This window comes from Leopardus geoffroyi, chromosome E1, assembly GCF_018350155.1.
Source record: "Leopardus geoffroyi isolate Oge1 chromosome E1, O.geoffroyi_Oge1_pat1.0, whole genome shotgun sequence".
NCBI lineage: Eukaryota > Metazoa > Chordata > Mammalia > Carnivora > Felidae > Leopardus > Leopardus geoffroyi.
The window spans coordinates 35,059,707-35,079,946 of record NC_059330.1 but is presented as its reverse complement, the minus strand read 5'-3'; the positions used below and the strand labels follow the sequence as shown (position 1 = coordinate 35,079,946).

At 54.8% G+C, this 20,240-nt stretch overlaps 1 protein-coding gene across 7 annotated transcripts; it reads left to right on the top strand.

The window, feature by feature from the left end:
- The first annotated feature begins 539 nt into the window (after positions 1-539).
- Positions 540-19,902, top strand: LOC123603460 (MYCBP associated protein). Of its 7 annotated transcripts, none has more exons than XM_045488420.1 (19): positions 540-661; positions 6,662-6,789; positions 7,763-7,922; positions 8,074-8,177; positions 9,485-9,674; positions 9,926-10,041; positions 10,829-10,979; positions 11,916-12,031; positions 12,116-12,231; positions 12,680-12,791; positions 13,282-13,471; positions 13,952-14,139; positions 14,827-14,973; positions 15,321-15,731; positions 16,116-16,237; positions 16,879-16,994; positions 17,362-17,507; positions 17,687-17,857; positions 19,731-19,902. In XM_045488420.1, exons 1-19 carry the CDS (start codon positions 619-621, stop codon positions 19,830-19,832), a joined length of 2,829 nt encoding a protein of 942 aa, XP_045344376.1. In that variant the 5' UTR covers positions 540-618; the 3' UTR covers positions 19,833-19,902. The 7 variants fall into 7 exon arrangements, with proteins under 7 accessions (XP_045344376.1, XP_045344375.1, XP_045344380.1 ...); XM_045488419.1 differs by lacking the exon at positions 19,731-19,902 and adding an exon at positions 19,412-19,580; XM_045488423.1 differs by lacking the exon at positions 540-661 and adding an exon at positions 757-916.
- Positions 19,903-20,240: the final 338 nt, after the last annotated feature.

Below are 20,240 nucleotides of genomic sequence, written 5' to 3'. Positions count from 1 at the left end.
TCTGGCTCTAAAGCCCTTTCATTCTTCCACACACAGTTTGAGTGACTACTTATGTGCTAAACCTGGGCTGGGGTGGGGACCAGTGACAGGCCTTCCATGCTTCTACGGAATTTACATCCTCACAGCGAACTTCCCAACAGGCAACCCCCTAAACAAACAGAATAATTTGCAAATACGTTCGGGCTCTAGGAAAAAAAGGAACCCGGGTGCAATTGTAACGTTGGGACCGCAGAGGGGCTACTTTAGATTGGGCGGTTAAGGGCAGCAACTCCAAGGACTGAAACCAGCAGTACGAGAAGGGCCCAAGTCGGGGTGAAAGCCTGGATTGTTTGGGAAGCGATGGTGGGCCTGTCGCAAGCGCGGGTGGGGCAGGTCACAGGCGCGCGCGTAGGGGGCAGGCAGGGGCCACCAGGCCCCTGAAACCCACGGGAAGCCACGCAGGGGGGCTTCGGCAGGGCACATCCCTCCCTCTCACCTGCCCCCCCAGCCCCGCCCCCGCTGGCCGCTGACGTCACGGCGCTCGCCGGCGCCCCTGTGACGTCACACCCCGGGCCGGCGCAGTTCTCGGGGTCCGCGCGCGGGAGGAGCGGCCCGCGGCGGGCGCGTAGGCGTGGCCAGATGAAAAAAGTGGCTGCCAAGCAGTCTCCGCCCAAGTTGATCGGTGGGTGCGCGCCCCCGCGCGGGGCGCTGGTTGCTATGGACGCGTTGGCGGCCGCTGGCAGGCGGCGCGCTCGCGCGCGGGGTCGCGGGGGGGGCGGGGGGGGCGGGGGGGGGTGCCGCATAGCCTCGTTATCCCAGGTCCCCGCGGCGCAGGGCCACGCTCACAGCCCGGGCCACACCATGAAGTCTATAAAGAAGGAGTCCCGCTTGAGAATACCCGCAAGCAGATTCTTGGAGGCCGCAGAACTCATTAAAGGTTGGCGCTGGCTGCCTTGGGAGCTCAGGAGAACCCGACAGGGGCTGGGGTTCTTGGATGGGATTCACGACACGGGGCCTGGAGGACGGGGGTGACACCAGGATGGAGGTAAAGATCATGGGGGAATGGGGTACGGAACAAGGCGTACCCCATACCTCAGGGATGATGTACAAGGCAGCGACCCCCGAAAGGGAGGAGGCCCAGTGCACAGGGTCTTGGGGATGGGGATTAGGAAGTAGGGGACTGCCAGAGGCCCCAGGGAGCAGTTGTTGGGGAGATGGCATTGGGCAGGAAGGCATAGGAGACTTCTACCCCTAGCCAAATCTTAGGGTGGAACTCTGAAGGCAGGAGCCCTCCACTGGATGAGGTGCAGAAGACTCAGGAAAGAGTTTCAGAAGGGCGGGGAACAGGAGTCCTTGGGAAAAGAAGTTCAAGAAAGAATGCAAGAAACATGTTGGGGCCGTGAAACCAACAACTTGGGGGGATTCTTTGGAGGGTGTTCACCTAAGAGGCCTGCTGGAAAAACGCAGGAGAAATGCCTAACCTGGCCGGTTCTGCCTCCCGTGTCTTTCCACCACATATATACCCTTTCTGGCTGGATGACACGTGTCCCATTTGTGTAACCTGGAGACAGTCGCAGACATGACTGCTTCCTGGCCTCCTCAGCTACCCTCTGGTTGCAGGTGAGAGAGTCCCAGGGTGTGTGACAGCAGACTGACCCCCTGGATGTGTTCCCATTTGCAACCCACCCCCTCTTCCATCATTTTTTGCTGTTTCCATTTACTGGGGGCCTGCTGTGTGTGGGCACCGTGCTGGACGACAATGGTGTCAGTATTAACTGTGTGATCCCAGCCCACAAGAAACTCAGAATCTAGTGAACTGCCAGAGGAGGAACTAGATGAATCTCAATGCTGTGATATAGGGATCCCTAGCAGTTAAGGGGGCTCAGAGCCCCTGACCTAGGTCCTAGATGCTAGAATTTGGGGGAAGGTTTTTTGAAGCAGGTGACATCTGTGGCTGACCCTTCACAGCCCCCCAAAAGGCAGTTTGCTTCTCCAGGTCTAGGGAGCAAGGAACAGCATCCGCTGAAGCATGGAACTAAGAATGTAGATGACATTGGTGGCCAGGGCAGAGGTGGTGAGTGTGGAGGACTGGGAAGAGAGCCAGAGAGGGCTGCACAGGGAGGCAGGGGCCACACCTTGCTGGGTCAGAAAGTCTGGGCATGCTCTTGCAGGCCTTGGGGAGACCCAGAGCCAGCCTCAGGTAGCAGTGGCCGTGTGAGAGGAGGGGCAGGTCTGCAGGTCAGCAGGGGCCCCTGGGAGGCCTGCTAACTAAGTATGGCTGGCTTTAATCCCTCTTCATGGTATAAAAGTCAGATGTAGGCAGGATTGAGATGTTGTTTCATGATCTAGTTCTTAACGATGGAGAGAGAAGAGCTGGCCCCTTTCCCAAGGGCAGTCAAGGGCTTTCCTAGCTACTGCCTCCTGCTTTCCGCATCTTATCAGATTTGAACTTTCTGCTGTAAACAAATCAAGGAAAGATTTATCACTGCGTATTTATTTTTAAGAAGGGGAAATTTAGTTTGTTAAATAGCCCTCGAGTTGAGAACCATGCACCAGGGCGAGGAGGAAACAAAGCGGAGTGTTTAGTTTAGCATGCAGTATTCCTTTTTCCCCTCTAAGTGTCTCAGGGGACGTCAGTGTAGTAGGACAATGCTTTTGTCCCCCCCCCCCCCCTTCCAGAACAATATAGCTAATCAACACACGTAATCTCATGCTGTGTTTTTCTAAGGTCTCTGAATTATAAGGAAAAAGGCAAGCAAATATTGTGAGGAAACCTGTTAAGAGATGTGAGTCCTTCTGGACTCCCAAGTTTCTCCCTGCTCTTGTTAAGAAACCAGGAGCACTCCCAGCAGCACCAGATGCCCCTCCCTGATCAATTAAAGCTCAGGCCTGGTAGAGACAGCCTCTCCCTTGGTTCCTCCAGAGCAACCCCAAAGTCAGAATTTCCCAAGGGCCTTAATCAACACTGAAAAAGAGTAACATTTAGATAAAACAAGAAACCAAAACATCGAGGCCGGGTTTCTTCCCCCTCCATGGCTTCCCCTTTCCCCCACTCCCACCTGACCTGAGCACCTTGCTTCCAGCTGCCCGGCCTGGCTCCGGAAGAGATGTGTCACTTTACTGCCCCGGGCTGGTCTTTGACCCCCTCGCAGCTGCCAAGATCGAGGGAAAATGCTGGTTGTGGGGCTCACCAGAAGCCGCATTCAGCATGGGTTTCGAGATACACACCCACCCCTGCTCTCCGCCCCAGCCACCTGACTTACCCACACTGGATGTATCACTTTGAAACACGGCTTTCACCAACTCACCCTCCTGGACCAAACCTGCTTCCTTCCCGCAGGAAGACCAATGCTTCAGCCTTCCTTTGCAAAGCTGTCATGCCCTGGTTTTTCTCTCATCTCCGACATCACCCCCACCTCCCCAACACGCATTCTGTGTCGCCACGCCTCGCGGAAGCCATGTTCCATCTTCGTTCTGTGACTTCACCGGGAACAGCTCTGTTTGCTGCTCTGTCTGGGCAAAGGCTTCCTCTCCTTCGAGGCCTGACTTAGCCTGGAGAGCTGCCTATGACCCCCGAACCTTTCTTTACAGCCCTAAACTGTATGAGCCACATCCGTCCGTTCCTTCTTGGACAAGTAACCAAACGCATCGTCTGTGCCACTGACTTAGGCCCTTTTGTTATGCTGGTGTGTGTGTCAGCTCTAGTCTTCGGTTTCTCAAGAGGAGCCGTATCTTAACCTTTTATACCATCTTCTCTGTAGTTTATAGCGCAAAGAAGTTGCTTGGTCAATATCCTCTGTGTATATGTCATTTTGATAAATACTTTATTAACTAGAACACGCTACTCACTGACTATGCAGTAACAGGGCTTGTATTGAACTGTACCCAAGATAACCTCAGAAAGACCTCAGACCAGAGTTTCACTATTTCAGAAGTCTTCAGCAACGCTGAAGGTTTGTAAATTTACGCTTTGTCAGGGGTCCCTGGGTGGCTCATTTGGTTAAGCGTCCGACTTCGGCTCAGGTCATGATCTCACGGTTCATGAGTTCGAGCCCCGCGTCGGGCTCTGTGCTGACAGCTTGGAGCCTGGAGCCTGCTTAAGATCCTCCTGCTTAGGAGAGGATGTCTCCCACTCTCTCTCTCTCTCTCTGCTCCTCCCCCACTCATGCTTTGTCTTTCTCTCAAAAATAAATAAACATTAAAATTTTTTTTTAAAAATTAAAATAAATTTACACATGGTAATTATACACGCCCCAGTAAAAAGCACACATCGGGAGATGTTTAATCCTTTAGGAAGGTGTTAGAGTCAGCCAAGGTGACAGACAGAGGAAGCAAATGTCCTGGAAAATAGAAATAATTCCAAAATATTTATTTAAAGTCTTTGTTTGTTTGTTTAAGTAACCTCTACACCCAATGTGGGGCTCAAACTCATGGCCCCGAGATCAAGAGTCACATGTTCCTCCGACTGAGCCAGCCAGGCACCCCAAATTCCAAAATGTTTATAAAGACAGACCTTCAGCTGTTACCAGTTCTCTCTTGGTCTACCATCACCTTTGGTGCCTTTGTAAAGAAGGGAGAGAGGAAGTGGAAATTAAAACCGAAGGCTGCATTTTCATACGTGATGGTGGAGGGGACCAGAACTCAGGGTGGAGCTGTTCAGCCCTGTGTGTGTGTGTGTGTGTGTGTGTGTGTGTGTGTGTGCGCACAGCACCATGTGGTTCAACTGACAGATACACCTGGGTTTCTGCTGAACCGGTTGCTGAGGAGACGGACTCAACGATAGGCTGGATTTAGAGTTCTATTGGAATGATTCCGATTTGGGATTTTTGGCCACTATGTGGGCATTTCCTAAAAACACTTGATTTTGATAATCCGAATACCTGCCTTGATGTTTTAGTGACATTGCCCCTCGAAAATTACTCTGCATAGCAGCGGACAAATCCGGGTTTTGTTTTTAAAGTCCTTAAAGACAGGACTTAGGCTTTCTTATGGTATTTCGCGTGTCAGCTTCGGGCTTTGGGCCGAACCTTTCTAAACCAGGGGGCAGCAGACAGGAGGACCCAAGCCAGAGAAACAAAATGCATTTGAAACCCGTTAACACTTCTGTGGGAGGAAGGCAGGGAGTGCGTCCTCACTGGAGAAGGATTCACTCTGTCCCCACTGGGGAAGGATTCACTCTGTCCCGTGAGATCTCAGGGTCCAGCACCTGAGGGAAATCGGCTCAGATTTCTCCACTTTCCCCAGTCCCATGAGCCACTTTTGTCAACCCCTTCATTCCTGCAGTAGACTCCTGTCCTCACCCTTACCCCCACTAAGCCCTCCCTTGCTATGTTGTGGCCCACAGGGTAAAGACCGAAGTCCTTTCCACAGCTCACTAAGCTCTGCCTACCAGCCACCCCCACCCCGCCCTGATGAACTCCAGCTATTTAAAAAATGTGCTCTGAGTTCCCCATGCATACACTGTTCTGTTGCCTCTAGGCCTCTTCCCTTTGCAATGCCTGTTCCCCAGTGCCTTTCCCATGTCTAACTTCTGTCATCTTTAGCTCTCAGTTTAAACATCACCTCCCCCCGAAGCCCTCCCTGGCCTCCCTGCACACTGGGCTGGGGTCCCCCTGGATGCTTCCATAGTAACCCCAGTTCAATGACGCTGTTTGGCAGCCTTGTCTCCCATGGGCTTGTGCTCTTTGAGGCCCAGGACTCTGCCTTATATCCCCAGAGCCTAGCACAGTGCCTAGCTAGAAGATGCCTGGCTAAAAGTATTCATTAAATGAAAGAATATGAAATATACACTCAGAGGGGAATGTTCTGTTTCCCCCAGAGCATCTGCATCTTTAGACAGTGTCCTAAGAAACCTGATGCTGGGGTACCTGGGTGGCTTAGTCAGTTAAGCGTTCAGCTCAGGTCATGATCTCACAGTTCATGGGATCAAGCCCCGCAGCAGGCTCTGCACTGACAGTGTAGAGCCTGCTTGGGATTCTCTCCCTGTCTCTCTGCCCCTACCCCGCTCGCACACGAGCACTGTTTCTCTCTCTCTAAATATAAAATAAATAACGTTTAAAAAAAAAAGAAGAAGGAAACCTGACGCCTTCCCCTAGAACAATGCATCAATGCCAGCAATGGGGGGAGGCTGAGAAAGCATCTAGTCCACTTGTACCAAACTTCCGTGCGTCGGAACCACCTAGGGAGTTTTTAAAAAAAAATAACGGTTTCCCTTAGCGCCGGCTCCATGCAGCAGCCAGGAAGCTGTGTTTGTAAATCTCTCCAGAAGATCCTCGGGCAGGCATCTGACTAATGTTCAGGAACCACTGATTTAGTCCAGCTTTCTCTTTTTACAAAAAGGAAGGAGGCCAGGAGAGGGCAAGCGATGTACGTACCCAAGGTTTTACAGCTTATAAGTAGCACAGCCCGGAATGGGATATCTTCTGGTCTCGACTTCAGAAGTCTCAGTCTCACTGTAACAGGCCAGGGGGAACGGGTAGGGGGACCTTCAGGAGAGAACTCGAGCCAGCTTGGGAGCCTCTGCTGTCTGTGCAGGTGTTGAGCTCTGCCTCTCGCCATGAAATCTGATATATGTAGAGAGATACTATATATTAGAATATGTTACATAGCTATATTATAATATATGTTATATATTAGAAATATATGTCTATTTCAGCACTCGTACTTTTCTGCTTCTCTCCAGAAAGGAAGCGGGCAAAGGTACCTGAGCAGCTCACACCCCCCGTTCAGGAAGAACCTGAGCCTGTTAGCAGTGTCCTACAAGGGGGTGACATCCTGGCCTTAGCCATTAAAAAGGAAGACTTGAAGAAGGTAAGGATAAAATCCAGGGATCCCCTCACTGCAGGGGGAGCGTCTAATTCCATGGAGGAATTGAGCACAAATTCTTTTCACTTTTGCATCTAATTTTTTTCAATATTTATTTTCGAGAGAGAGAGAAAGCGCACAAGCAGGGGACGGGCAGAGAGAGAGGGAGACACAGAATCCGAAGCAGGCTCCAGGCTCTGAGCTGTCAGCACAGAGCCCGAAGTGGGGCTCGAACCCACGAACCGTGAGGTCGTGACCTGAGACGAAGTCAGACGGTTAACCAACTGAGCCATCCAGGCACCCCTCTAAATTTTTTTTTAAGTTTATTGATTTATTTTGGGAGAGAGTGCACGCACACAAGCAGGGGAGGAACAGAGAGAGAGAGTATCCCAAGCAGACTCCACACTGTCAGTGTGGAACCCAACTTGGGGCTCGAACTCATGAACCGTGAGATCACGACCTGAGCCAAAATCCAGAGTCGGACACTTAACCAACTCAGCCACCCAGGTGCCCTCACCTTTGCATCTAAAGGAATTTACTATGTTGTTTGTTTTAACGTTTCTGAGATTTACATAGAACCCCCGGGAAATGAGATGTTGAGGTGTCTTGCTTCCCATGGAGGCAAGTGTCTATAATCCCCATTTCACAGAAGGGAAAAGTGAGTTTGAGAAACATGTTACAGAGGCAGATAAAGCTGCTAAACCCTAACCCCACGCTTTACCCGGAAGAGTCAACCACCTCTCACCTGAACTGTCTGGAGGCATTAGATGTTATTTTTTTTTTCCCCTCCAGGACATTGCTAAGTCGTAAGTCTGTTGCATAGGCATTTCCTCGACAGAACATATGGACAGAACTGGAGAAACAGATTTGTCAGCCTTCAGGAATCCCACCAAGAATTAGGACAGAGGAGATGGGTGGTGTTATTTCCTCCTCCTGATCTCAAGTGGGATTCTCCTCTTTTGTTTTTTGTTTTTTTTAGCAACACATTCCTCGCTTTATTGAGACACAAGATAGACCTGTCGTCACCCAGAAATTTATCATCCGTAAACTCAAACCCAAGGATCATAAGAGGAAGGTCTGCCACTTAGTAGCATATCCTGCTACTCCAGATGCAGCCACGAAGCCCCTGGACTACTCTGGTATGCCCAGCCTTGGCCTTGGCCTTGGCCTCACTGGTCTCTGAAATCGTGGAGCGGCCTTGAGAGAAAGCCGAGTCGCCATCAGAGAGTAACCCCTCGAATCTGGAATCGTTTACAGGAGCTACTCTGTCCCCTCCCCTTCCCCCCCCAGGTCCAGGTGACAGCTTCCATGGCTGTGACCAGATTCTGCCTCACCACATCTTGGGGAGTCTCCAGGACTTTAAGAGAATTGCAGTCGCTCGAGGAAACATCCAGGTTTGTTTGTACAGAGCCGCCGGGATGAGAGAAGTCGCTGGAGTCATCTCGGTCTTAACCACCTGGCACAGTCCAGCAGGACTGGGGTCCCAGAGAGGCAGTTCAGTCTCGGGGCCCCGGGGAATCTGAAGTGATAGTGACCCTCCCCCTGGAAACCGTGAAGCCACCTTAAGCTAGTTCCGCTGAAGTCAGGAATTCACTCTAAGGATACAGAGGTGCCTCCAGGAACCCCAAAGCCGGTGTGTCCAGCCCCAGTCAGCCTGAACCCCGAGAGGCATCCGGGCTCAGGGCTCCCACTCCTTCGCTGCCCTCCATTCGTCTGTGCGCCGGCTTCGCTTTCCCTTCTCCAAGGTCTGGCCTGCTCTCCTCTCTGGTTCACAGGGTGGAGGAAAATCAGCACCAGTTGTGAGGACAGATACACTGAGAGTTGTCGGCCACAGGCTTAGAGCAAAGGAAGAGAGGGAACAGAGCAAAGGAAGAGAGGGAACTGACAGGGGCTTCCAAGGCCCCCTGGTTCTGTCACTCACTACCTGGGGGTCCGGGAGAGGAGGGACTCTGAGCAGCGTGGGGGGACTGCAGGGGGTTAGGCCTAAAGAAGTCTCTGCCCAGCCCCGTCTCAGCTCCTCCTCGCCAGGACCCACATGCTCGCCGTGTACTTTTTATTTACTTGTTTGTTCGTGGGTTTGTTTAGAGGAGGAGGGCGAAAGGGCAGAGGGAGAGGGAGAATCTTTTTTTTTTTTTTTCTCCAGAATTTTATTTAAATTCTAGTTAGTTAACATACAGTACAATACTGGCTTCAGGAGTAGAATTCAGTGGTTCATCACTTACACGCAACACCCAGTTCTCATCACAACAGGGGCCCTCCTTCGTACCCATCCCCCATCCAGCCCATCCCCCACCCACCTCCCTCCATCGACCCTCAGTTTGTTCTCTCTCTGGAAGAGTCTCTCATGGTTTGTTTCCCTCTCTCTTTTTTTTTTTTCTCCCCCTTCCTATATGTTCATCTGTTCTGCTTCCCAAGCTGCACATAGCAGTGAAATCCCATGGTATTTGTCTTTCTCCGACTGACCCATTTCTCCCAGCATAACACACTCTAGCTCCATCCACGTCGCTGCAAATGGCAAGAGAGAGAGAGAGAGAGAGAGAGAGAGAGAGAGAGAGAGAGTCTTAAGCAGGCTCCACACCCAGCGCGAGCCCGACTCGGGGCTCGATCTCACAACCGTGAGATTCCGTCCTGAGCTGAAATCAAAGAGTTGGACGCTTGACCGACCGAGCCACCCAAGTGCCCCTCTCGGTGTACTTTTTAGCTGGCTGAGCTCATACACACCCCGCCCTGTCTGGTGACCCTCGTCTCAGCTAAAGAGGAGCCAAAGCAGAAAGCCCCAAAAGAAGAGAAGGAGAAGGCGCATCCCTGGGCCCCGCCTCCTCAGCACAACTTTCTCAGAAACTGGCGGCGCAACCTAGCCTTGCGGAAGCAGCAGCAGGAAGCCCTGAGTGGTGAGCAAAGTGGACAGGGCTCCCGCCGGGCCTCATCAACCACCGAGGTTCCAGTGCTGGGTTTTTCTGTCGCTCCACCTGCCGGAGCCTGGGTTCAGGCTGGTCGCATTTGTGCCATCAAGTCCCTAGTGTTTATTGCTGTTAGCGGGTCCTGAGATCAGCCCGGCGGTGGGGCTGACCCGTGAGCAGTGCTAGAGCCCCTGTTCGTCCTGACTCGACGGCGGGCTGCATTCTTGGCTCGCTCCCTCTAGAACGCCTCAAGAAGCCGGTGGGCGAGCTGCTTATGCACACCGGGGAGACCTACAGGCAGATCCAGGAGGAGCGGGAGCTCATTGACCGAATGCTTCCGACACAGCATGATGGGAAGGTGAGTCGCCAAGTGCTCTGGGAGGAGGGGGCCCGGACCCGGGGATGGCTGCCTCAGGTTGCACAGTTGGGGGAAAAAAAAAAAAAAAAAATCTGCTCCTTCGAAAGGCATTGTTAAGCCTTCCAGGCCTTTGCTAAATCCTATTATGGGTCCTGTTATTGGGCACTGGGGGCCTGGCGAGCTAAGTTACTCAGCCTGTGGTGCTCAGCAGTAGTCAGCCTGAGGAGAAAGATATCACGGGTACTGAGTTACTAGAACAGTCTCTGTGTTGTCTCCTAAAAGCTGAGGCTCCGGCTTTCAGATGACCCAGGGCACCACACTATGTTCTGGTTTGTCAGTGTGGTGGCCGGTCTTGGCCCACACTATCCGTGTGGGGCTGAAGCAGGGCATCCTAAGAACAAAATGGGTGCTTTTTTTTTTTTTTAACGTTTATTTATTTTTGAGACAGAGAGAGACAGAGCATGAACAGGGGAGGGGCAGAGAGAGAGGGAGACACAGAATCTGAAACAGGCTTCAGGCTCTGAGCTGTCAGCACAGAGCCTGACACGGGGCTCGAACTCCCGGACTGCGAGATCATGACCTGAGCCGAAGTCGGCCGCTTAACCGACTGAGCCACCCAGGCGCCCCTCAAAACGGGTGCTTCTTTCCTGCTCCCAGGGCAGCAGCGAATCCCCCAGAGGGAGCATCTGAAGTCTGTGGGGCAGTCTTGTCCGCCCGGACCCCCCACCTCCGCCAGCCTCTCTCCAAAGTGTCCAGGTGATCTGACCCATGTGTCCTTCCTTGCCAGAGCTGTGAGGAGACCAGTGGGTTCTGGAGTCGACTGGAATACTTGGGAGATGAAATGACGGGTCTGGTAATGACAAAGACCAAAGCTCAGCGTGGCCTCCTGGAACCGATCACTCACGTCAGGAAGCCCCACTGCATCCAGGCGGAGACAGGTGAGGGGTGGGCGGGAAACCAGCAGCTTGGGACGGGCCTGGGACGGGGGACAGCATGGCTGTGGAGTGAGAACGGCCTGGGATGGGGGCCCGTAACCCTTGGAGGTCCAGTCCCCCTGGCAGTAAGACAGCGATGGGGAGGCAAGCTGGAGCGTGAGCTGTGGGGCTGCTCTGTCTACGCGGCCACCGTGGCCACTGGGGTCATCGAGCACCTGGGACGTGGCTAGTGTGAACTCAAGTGCTGTAAGTCTCAACGACACGCTGGGTTTCGAAGATTCCTACTCGCATAAAATACAAGCCATTAAATATATTTTTACGAATCATGTCTATATTGATTACTTACTGAACTGATACTATCTTTGATCTGCTGGGTTAAACTAGGTTACTAAGGCTAATTTCACCTGTTTTTGCCTTTTTCAGCGTGGCATCTAGGAACTTTGAAATTACATTGGCGGCTTGCATGTGTGGTTTGCGTGCTATTTCTGTGCGGCTGCACTGCTTTAGAGGCTGCTGGGCTGCCTGGGTTCAGACCCCAGCTGTGTTGGGTTTGTGAGCTCCAGTGAGTTACTTAACCTCCCTGGTCCTCCGTTTCCCCATCTGTAAAGTACCGTGGGACAAGAGAGTGTTAAATGAGACAGGGCGCGTATGTGAGAGGCTTTGGCGGGTTGTTAACACGGTCAAATGGAGCCGCTGTTGCTGTTATAACCCAAAGGTTTGCAGCTTCGCAAGCTGATTTTGTGGGAGCCCTGAGCAGCGTTGCAGAGGCGGTAGGTATGGGGCAGGCAGGCGGACCAGAGTCCAGCTGCACAGGGAAGGTGTATTTTCCCCTTTCCCGGAAGTGGTGCCGGGCTCGGTGCTCTCAGAGCCCTGACGGCGGGTGGAGAAGAGTTCCCCACAGCAGACCGTGCTGAGGGTCCCTGGGTGCTGCTGCTCTAGGACTGCCGGCCCAGAAGGATGCTTGGTACCGCTACACCTGGGATCGGAGTCTGTTCCTGATCTACCGACGCAAGGAGCTGCAGAGCGTCATGGCAGAGCTGGACTTCAGCCAGCAGGTCAGTGCCCCTCGGTGCCGGGAAACCCCTTAACATTGGGCCTGTCTTCAGTCAGCTCATCTTCCCTTTCTTGGTCTCCCTGAGGATATCGATGGCCTGGAGGTGGTGGGCAGAGGGCAGCCTTTCTCGACCGTTACCGTGGAAGACTATCCAGTATTCGATAGGAGCCAGGAAAGTTCCTCTGAAGACACAGGGCCCTCGTGAGTCGGGCTGGGCCCTAGGCAGAGAGGTTGGAAAGAGCGGCCTCCCTCCCCCACCCCCACCCCGCACCCACAGTATAAAGGGAGGACTCCCCGCTCTGAAATCTGGCGGCCTCCGTCCCGGCCTCTCAATGGGCCCCTTCCAACACCTGCACCAGCTTTTCTGTGACCGTCTGCCCCCTTCCAGCAACCAGCCCCTAATGGGGATTTTCCAGCCATGGAAATGCTGCGAAATGCCGTGCACGCCAAATGGCTGTGCGTGAAGAGTCTCTGTGTCCAAGAAGCGCCCACCTGCAGGAACAGAGCAGGACAGAGCCGAGCCCGAGCGGAGCCCTCCATCAGAGGGTAGAGCCGGGCCCCTCTTTAGGCCTGGCAGCCATTTCCGTGGGCTGCACATGACCAGACCGTGGTAGCCTCAGGGAAAGGAAGTCCTCGGGTTTTCTTCCAGAGACTCATTGGCCAGTTACCCTGACGATGTCCCCATGCCTGTTCTTGGCCCTTCTCTGCTGTTCTGTGGGAAGCCAGCCTGCTGGATCAGAGGCCGTAACCCAGAAGACAAGGTAAAACTGCCTTCACCCTCACACCTACCTGCGGGAAGGGCCTCCCTCAGGCGCAGTCACATGGAGCCTGGATAGTCACCTATTTGCATTTTTATCTAGTCAGGCATTCAGCAGGTCTGAAAATGGTAACAGCAAGGCTAACTTAAGCTAGAAGGAAATCACAAGACTGAAAAGAGACTGTCACAAGCCACCCAGCTCGTACCTAGCCCCCTAAGCATGTAAATAAGTGAAACTTCTCGAACAGGTATGGCTTCCAGAAGGTTCTAAAGGAGCAGAATTGTCCATCAGATACAAAATCTGTTTTATCTTCCCTTCTTGCCGTGGACGGCAGCCTCAGAGACAGCCGTTGTCGGGGTACAGTGATAGCACCCTGAGAGCAGCCAGGCCCCGGAGGGCCAAACCCAAAAACGCCCCTGGCAATCAAGGATGAATCGGTCACCCTGGCCCAGAACCTCCCTCAAAGACCTTTCTCGTACCTCTCCTTCCCCAGAAGCGTGTTGGCATCGCTGTTCGCTTGACCTTCGAAACTCTAGAAAGGGAGAAGACCTCTTCGGAACTGACCGTGGTCAATAATGGCACCGTGGCCATTTGGTACAACTGGCGGAGGCGGTCTCAGCTGGACTCTTTCCAAGACCTGAAGAGAAACAGGATGCAACGGTTTTACTTTAACAATCGAGAAGGTACCCAGCTGCCCTACTCCCGGGCTCCTGTCTGTGGTCTGCGAGGAGCCAAAGTTTAGCTGAAGTGCCTGCAAGTTTTGAACCCCTCTCCTCTGCCTCCTCTCGTCCATTTCTTCTGTGAATTGTGTCCTCTCCTAACTGTGCACGTCTGTTGGGGGAACAGCCGAACTCGAGAACACAGAGAGTTTGGCTCACCAGGGAGCAGAAACTTTCTAGGGGTTCAGTTACCCATATGCTCAGGCCTGAGGCTAGGATGAACCCCCACCCCCCACGCCTCATCCCCGTTTGCCTGGGACTTTGCCAGTTTTTGCGCAGGAAGTCAAAAGTCCCACTTCCCAGGAAACCCCTCGGTTCTGGTCACCACCCTGGCCAGGGGCCTAGTTAACTGTATGCATGGGCTTAGGGTTCAGTGAATATTGTGCAGGCTTGGGGCTCAGCTAGCTCCCATGTGGTGAAAACCTCCGTCTCTGTCCCTCTCAGGTGTGATTCTGCCTGGAGAAACGAAAACCTTTACCTTCTTCTTCAAGTCTCTGAATGCTGGCATCTTCAGGGAATGTTGGGAGTTTGGAACCCACCCCGCCTTATTAGGAGGTGCTCTCCTGCAGGTCAACCTCCACGCAGTCTCCCTGACCCAGGATGTTTTCAGGGAAGAGAGGAAGTTACTGAAGGTAACCCAGGATCTTGCCCCCACCCCCCCCCACCTCCCCCCGGACACCAGATAGGTTCCTCTGCTTTTCTTCCTGGCACTGCCTGCGGGGATCTTATTTCCTCCAGCCCAAGAGGTGAATTTCTCACCCACAGGCCGCTGTTTTTGCCAACAAAGACCTGGGGAGTGTTTGTTGGGAGAGGTGGGCGCTGGGAGTCCGCCGGCCCCGGCCCCCAGTCAGTTCCAGAGCTGGCCCCTGGTGCTGTGCCTTCGGGCATTCTATAGAAAGCTGGGCTTTTTTTTTTTTTTTTTTTCTCCTACTGTGGCCCCCAAACATAAGCCAACTACTTTAGCTGAGGCTCTGCCCGCGGTGCACCCGAACCACGTGGCCCCCGCCCCTTGCCCTCCTTCCTAATCTGGGAGAAATGCTGACTGTGTGACCTTCTGACCCCATGAGAGAGCAACTTCTCTTGGACTGGCTCCCCTCCTACAGGCTTTCAGCCTGTTGTAGGGAACATGGATGTTTGGAGATACCGAGGGGGTTTTGAGTCTGGAAACGGGAGTGTATGGACGTGTGAGAGAGACGGACGGTAGAAAGAGCTCAGCCCCTGGGAAGGCACAAAGTCCTGAGGGCTCCGGCTCCCCTCAAGGATGCAGCGGAGGTTTTGAAAGGCTGAGCCGCCGTCGTGTGCCACCTTCCCTTCCCCAGGACAAGCTGGCTGCCCACGAAGCGGTCACCATTGTGGACAGCGTGCTGCAGGAGCTGCTGAGTGGGATCCTGACCCCAGAGCGTGCGCCGTCCCCCGTGGACGCCTATCTCACTGAGGAGGACTTGTTCCGCCACCGAAATCCTCAGGTGCAGGCCTGTGACGGGGGTACTAGTTACATCCTCGCTTTCCGGTGAGGAAACTGAGGCCCAGGGCGGGTTACGTAATTTGCCCAAGATAACTTAGCAAGTAAGTGGATGCTGGGTCGGGAACAGAGCTTCGCGAACTCCTTCATTCAAACGCGATCTTAACTTGGGATCGCGAATGCGAGAACAGCTTGAAGGGGCTGCGAGGGGCCACTCTGGCCACCGCGGCCGCTGCTGGCTTCCTCCCTGCAGCCCCCCACCAGTGCCCTCGAGGGAACGGGCCGGCTGGGACTCCGCGTGCCCCACGGCCTAGCCTCCCCAACGCGTGTCTTTCCTTGCCTTTGCTGCAGCTGCATTACCAGCACCAAGTGGTGCAAAACCTGCACAGGCTGTGGCGCCAGTACCTCACCCTGCCCCCCAAGGCCGAGGAGGCCAGGCCCAGTGAGGAGGAGCGCCACAGCCCCAGGGCCCGGGCTGCCTACTTGGAGAAGGCCTCCGTGAACGTGGAGCCCTCGGCACATTCTAAGAGCCCGGTCTCGGAATCCCAAGTGCCCCGGCAGGAGAGTGAGGCCTTCAGGGACTCCCGAGACGCTTCAGGGTCCCAGAAGCCTGGAGCGGGGGCTCAGAGTTCTCAGCGGAAGAGCATTATGGAGGAGATCCTGGTGGAGGAGAGCCCAGACCTGGGGAGCACCAAGAGCCCCTGGGAGCTGGATGGCCTTCCCCCACCTGAGTGGAACCTCTGTTTGGAGGATTTCGGAAAGGTGCTCCCCTGACCCTGAGGGGTTGGTAGGAGGGCGGCCCTGGTGGAGGTGCCAGCGCACCGAGGGAGGGCCCCAGTTGTCCCCTTTGCCCCCTTGGGCGAAGAAACAAACTCTCGTGAAGGCCCGGAGAAAGCAATCTCTTGGGTCATCTCTTTTTGTCTCGGGCGCCTAGGCCACCACGGGATAGGAGGGGTGCCCTCTCCGACCCAGGCACACGTTGGAGAAGGGGGTCACGGGTACATATCTCTGGGGGAGGTCCACCCTCCATGGCCGCACCCCCGTACGGCTCTCTGTCCTCACTGCACGAGGCCCATCGCTAGGGGACGCGGGGACCCTTGGTGTCCCGGGCAGAATGACTGCTCATGCTCCCTACAACCCTGCCAGGCAGTGATGGCACTCCCTGAGGAGAGCCAGAGGGAGGACGCCCTCGTCGGGCTCAACAAAGCAGCCCTGGAGCTGTGCCAGGAACCGAGGCCCCTGCAATCTGACTTGCTACACCAGATGTGGTAGGTGCCCCCCGGCAGAGCTGGCCCGGGCTCCCCGATGGGGCGTCTGACGGCCTGTGGTTCTGGGCGCGCGCAGTCCTAGGTCGCAAAAAAGGTGCTGCAGACCCTCCACACTCTGGCACCTGCCGCGGCAGCCTCTCGGGCACCGGCTGCTCTCCAGAGCGGAGGAAGCAGCTGCTCTCTCTTTCCCGCCCCCTCTCCTGGTTCCTTCTCAACCAGCAGAGGAATGGGCCGAGGAGAAACCGGAGGACAGCGAGAAGAGCAGAATCCGTGAAAAGCCTCCCTTCTTGCTTGGAACTTGCTTGGTTATGCATGAGCGCCTTCAGTGGGGCCCTCAGGGAACCTCGCAAAAGCTACCCTGCTCCCACAGGGTCGGTCCCAAGTCTAGCCAGGGTCTCAAGTCGGAGCCTAGACTGACCTACCCCTAGCCCCGGGCCACTCTTTCCCGGCGGCTGCCTGAGGGGAGCCAGATCCCCGTCTGAGCACCTGCACGGGTACTGGTGAGGCTGCTGGGCTAGGCGGGGCATGGCCCCTCCGTGGTAGCCCTTGGCACCCGTGTCCTGGAAGGGAAGGACCACGCCTCTGCACATTCAAGGGCAAACGAGGGGTGATGGCTCTCTCCAGTATGCTCTGCTCTCTAGTTTGCAGCTATGGCGGGATGTGATTGATGGCCTGGTGGGCCATTCCCTGTGGCTGAGGGCTCTGCTGGGCCTGCCTGAGAAGGAGACCATCTATTTGGACCTACCAGAAGAGCAAGGTCAGACTGCAGCCATGCCCCTCCCCACCCCTCCGCCCCGCTGGCAGTGGCCCCTCAGCCATTTGCACCCTTCTGGTGGAAACTCCGTCAGGTGGATCCGCGGGGTGGGCCCCACTACCCTTCTATCTGCTGCCAGGGCTCGGGACCCAGAAGCGACCTGAGTGACCACCTTGGCTCAGTCCGCTGGTTTGACAGGCGGAGCCCTAGAGAGGTTGAATGACTCACCCCTGCCCTGCAGTCCTGCTGCCCAAGGTCACGTGCTCTGCTCCTTCTCGGAGCACCGACAGCTCAGGGTCCTTGGCTTTCCCGACCCTGCCTCTGGGGTCAGCGAGGCCAGGTCACGCCGTCTTGCATCCACCTCCCTTAGATCGCAAGTCCCCGCCTGTCACAGAAGTGAAAGCGACTGCCGGGAAGGTTGGGAAGGAGGACCGGAGAGGGGCAGCCCAGGAAAAGAAGCAGCTGGGAATTAGAGAGAAAGAGGATAGAAAACCTGCCAAGCTGCCGGGGAAAGAGGCATGCTGGGACATAGTGTGGGCCTCAGGTGGGGCCGGGGAGGCGTCAGAGGGGCTGTGGCAGGTGGACGGTCACTCCAGCGCGAGACCCTGGGCCTCCCAGTGAACTGCTCTTGAGAAAGCCCTGGCCCTCCCCCGGGAGCTCCTGAAGGCTGTGCGTGTCTCCGTCTCTCCACGCAGGACCGTTTAAACAGTAAGAAGCACAAGGCAAAGGATGACAAGAAACCGCTGAAATCTTCAAGTCGGGACAGGGTTTCCTTGGAAGACGCTGCCCCTGACAGCACTATGACCTCCCAGGAACCCATAGATCCCCTGGTCATGAAGAAATACACCGAGAGGCTGCACACGGAGGTGAGGGCCCGAGCCCCGCGCCCAGCCCTCCCCTCGCTCACACCTGCTCTGTGTGTCATCCTCCCCTCCCTCATTCATCCTGTTTATTCCACGAGCGAGAAACGCCTAGCGCGTCCGTGATGGAAGACGGAAGCAGAGCTGCCCCTGTGAAGGGCATCCTGGTGTGTGAGGGACAGGCCTCGGGCATAAATGGCACACCGGGTGTGTTCAGTGACCAGCAGTGTGGGAGAGAGATAACCCAGGGCCAGGGGGTGGGGAAGGCCTGGGTGGGGGCAGGTGAGCCTCACTGCGACACGGAACAGACCCGAAGGGAGGTGAGGGGCGGCCATGTGGACATCCAGGAAGAGTGACCCAGGCAGAGGGTGCAGTTAAGGCAGGGGAGGGAGTGGCCGGGAGGACAGAGGCCACAGAGGCCACGGAGAGGGAGCAAGTCTTAGGGCGTGTGGGGCTTCGTAGGCCAGTGTGTGGCCTTGGGGTTTTTCTGAGTGAAATGAGAAGTCCCAGGGTTTTGAACGGAGGAGTGATATGGTCTGACTTAGGCTTTAGAAGATCACCCTGGCTGTGGTTGGGAAAACAGACTAGGGGAACAGAGCAGAAGCGCCTCCTTTTCTGCCACCCCCACTTCCTGTCTGTGTTAGGTGCGTCACGGCAGATGGGGGAACATTAGGTAGGGTGGATTTTCAGCAAGTGTGAGGGTTGTAAAGCACTGCAGAGACTTCCTAATGGTATACGCTCTTTTTCTTTCTTTCTTTATAATTTTTTTAAATATTTTATTTATTCTTGCGAGAGAGAGACAGAGCACGAGCAGGGAAGGGGCAGAGAGAGAGAGGGAGACACAGAATCCGAAGCAGGCTCCGGGCTCTAGACCTGTCGGCACAGAGCCCGATGTGGGGCTCGAACTCACGAACCACGAGTTCATGACCTGAGCTGAAGTCAGACGCTTAACTGACTGAGCCACCCAGGCGCCCCAATTCTTCTTGGTTTTAAATGTTTATTTATTTATTTTGAGAGAGAGGGCACATGCACGAGTGGGGGAGGGGCAGAAAGAAAGGGGGAGAGAGAGAGAGAGAGAGAGAGAGAGAGAGAGAGAATCCCAGGCAGACTCCTTGCTGTCAACGCGCAGCCCGACGCGGGGCTGGGTCTCATGAACCGGGGAGATCGTGACCTGAGCATAATGGTCTATTCTTAAGCGGTAAGTCCTTAGAGAGTCACTCAGGTGTTGTGTTCTGTTCTTTGTTATTTCGGAGCGGAGGTCCACGAAGCCACATTTGATTGTCACCGTGTCTAATGGCAGGGCTTTGTCTTCCTCTGGTGCGGACAGCTAGGTAGCCGCGATTGCATCATACATTGTGGTAACGCTCCGGATCCCATTCGATCAGAAGTTCCATTTGCTACTGGTGACATCACTGTGATTTCCGAAGGCTGATGGGGTTTAGAGAGTAATCATAGGGCTCTTTCAAATAAAGAATCAGCTTGCCGAGGCTCATGTGGTCCGGCCCCACGGGAGGGCTTGGTCCTGGAGACATTTCGGTATGTGGATCTGTGATCTCACAGGAAGGATCTTACACCCCCGATGGCCAGGGTGGAACTGGACCGCCCCACTGTTCCTTGGAATTGCCTCTTCAACCACCCCAGGCTCTAAGGCCCCCATATGTCCAAGGGGCTAGTGCAGGATGACCTCCGCAGGCCGGTCCGAAAAATAAAGCTCTCTGCAAAAACAACAGTTTTACAGAAGCTCCACAAGTTTGTTTTTACCCCTTCTGCCGTTTCTGTCCTGGTGTAGACATGTCCCTCGTAGCCTGCCGGGTGCTCCCTTGTGTAGGGGCTTCCCACAGAGCAAACCCTGGCCTGTGGTTTCATCCCATTTTTCCAGGTCTACGGGCTGCTGGACACCCTAGTGACTGACCTCATGGTCCTGGCTGACGAGCTCAGACCCATAAAGAATGTCGAGGAGACTTTGCGTCTTTGTATCTGACTCACGCGTGCAAGGTGCCTTCTGGGAAACTGATTAACAAACAAGTCAATAAAGAACTTTTAGGCCTTTGTGTCTTGAATGTCAGATCTTGATGAAGCCAGGTCATGACCCGGGTCTCCCTTGTACCACCTGCCCCAGATCCCCCTCCTCCCGGTTCCTGGAGCCATCCAACAGGAGGTAGGAGAAACACACCCGGCCGGTGATGTGTGGGGTGCTGAGCAGAAGAGCAGGTTGGTAGCAGGACAAGGAACGAGTCCGGTGACAGGACAGCATCACCTGTCATGAACCCCGCCTCTGACCTTCCTTGGCCCAGGCTTCTGGGGTTACACTTCCGGGAGCCAGGTCTTTCCCAAGTGTCATCACCAAGTATGACCAATGTGAGACCAGGAGAACTAGACCCCATGGGGC

Bases quoted from the DNA above. Each gene is read 5' to 3' on its own strand.
- LOC123603460 (XM_045488422.1), top strand. From the start codon at position 841: ATGAAGTCTATAAAGAAGGAGTCCCGCTTGAGAATACCCGCAAGCAGA. The intron at 16,995-17,361 runs GTCAGACTGCAG...CACCTCCCTTAG, and splicing joins GGACCTACCAGAAGAGCAAG to ATCGCAAGTCCCCGCCTGTC. The intron at 17,858-19,411 runs GTGAGGGCCCGA...GTGATCTCACAG, and splicing joins CCGAGAGGCTGCACACGGAG to GAAGGATCTTACACCCCCGA.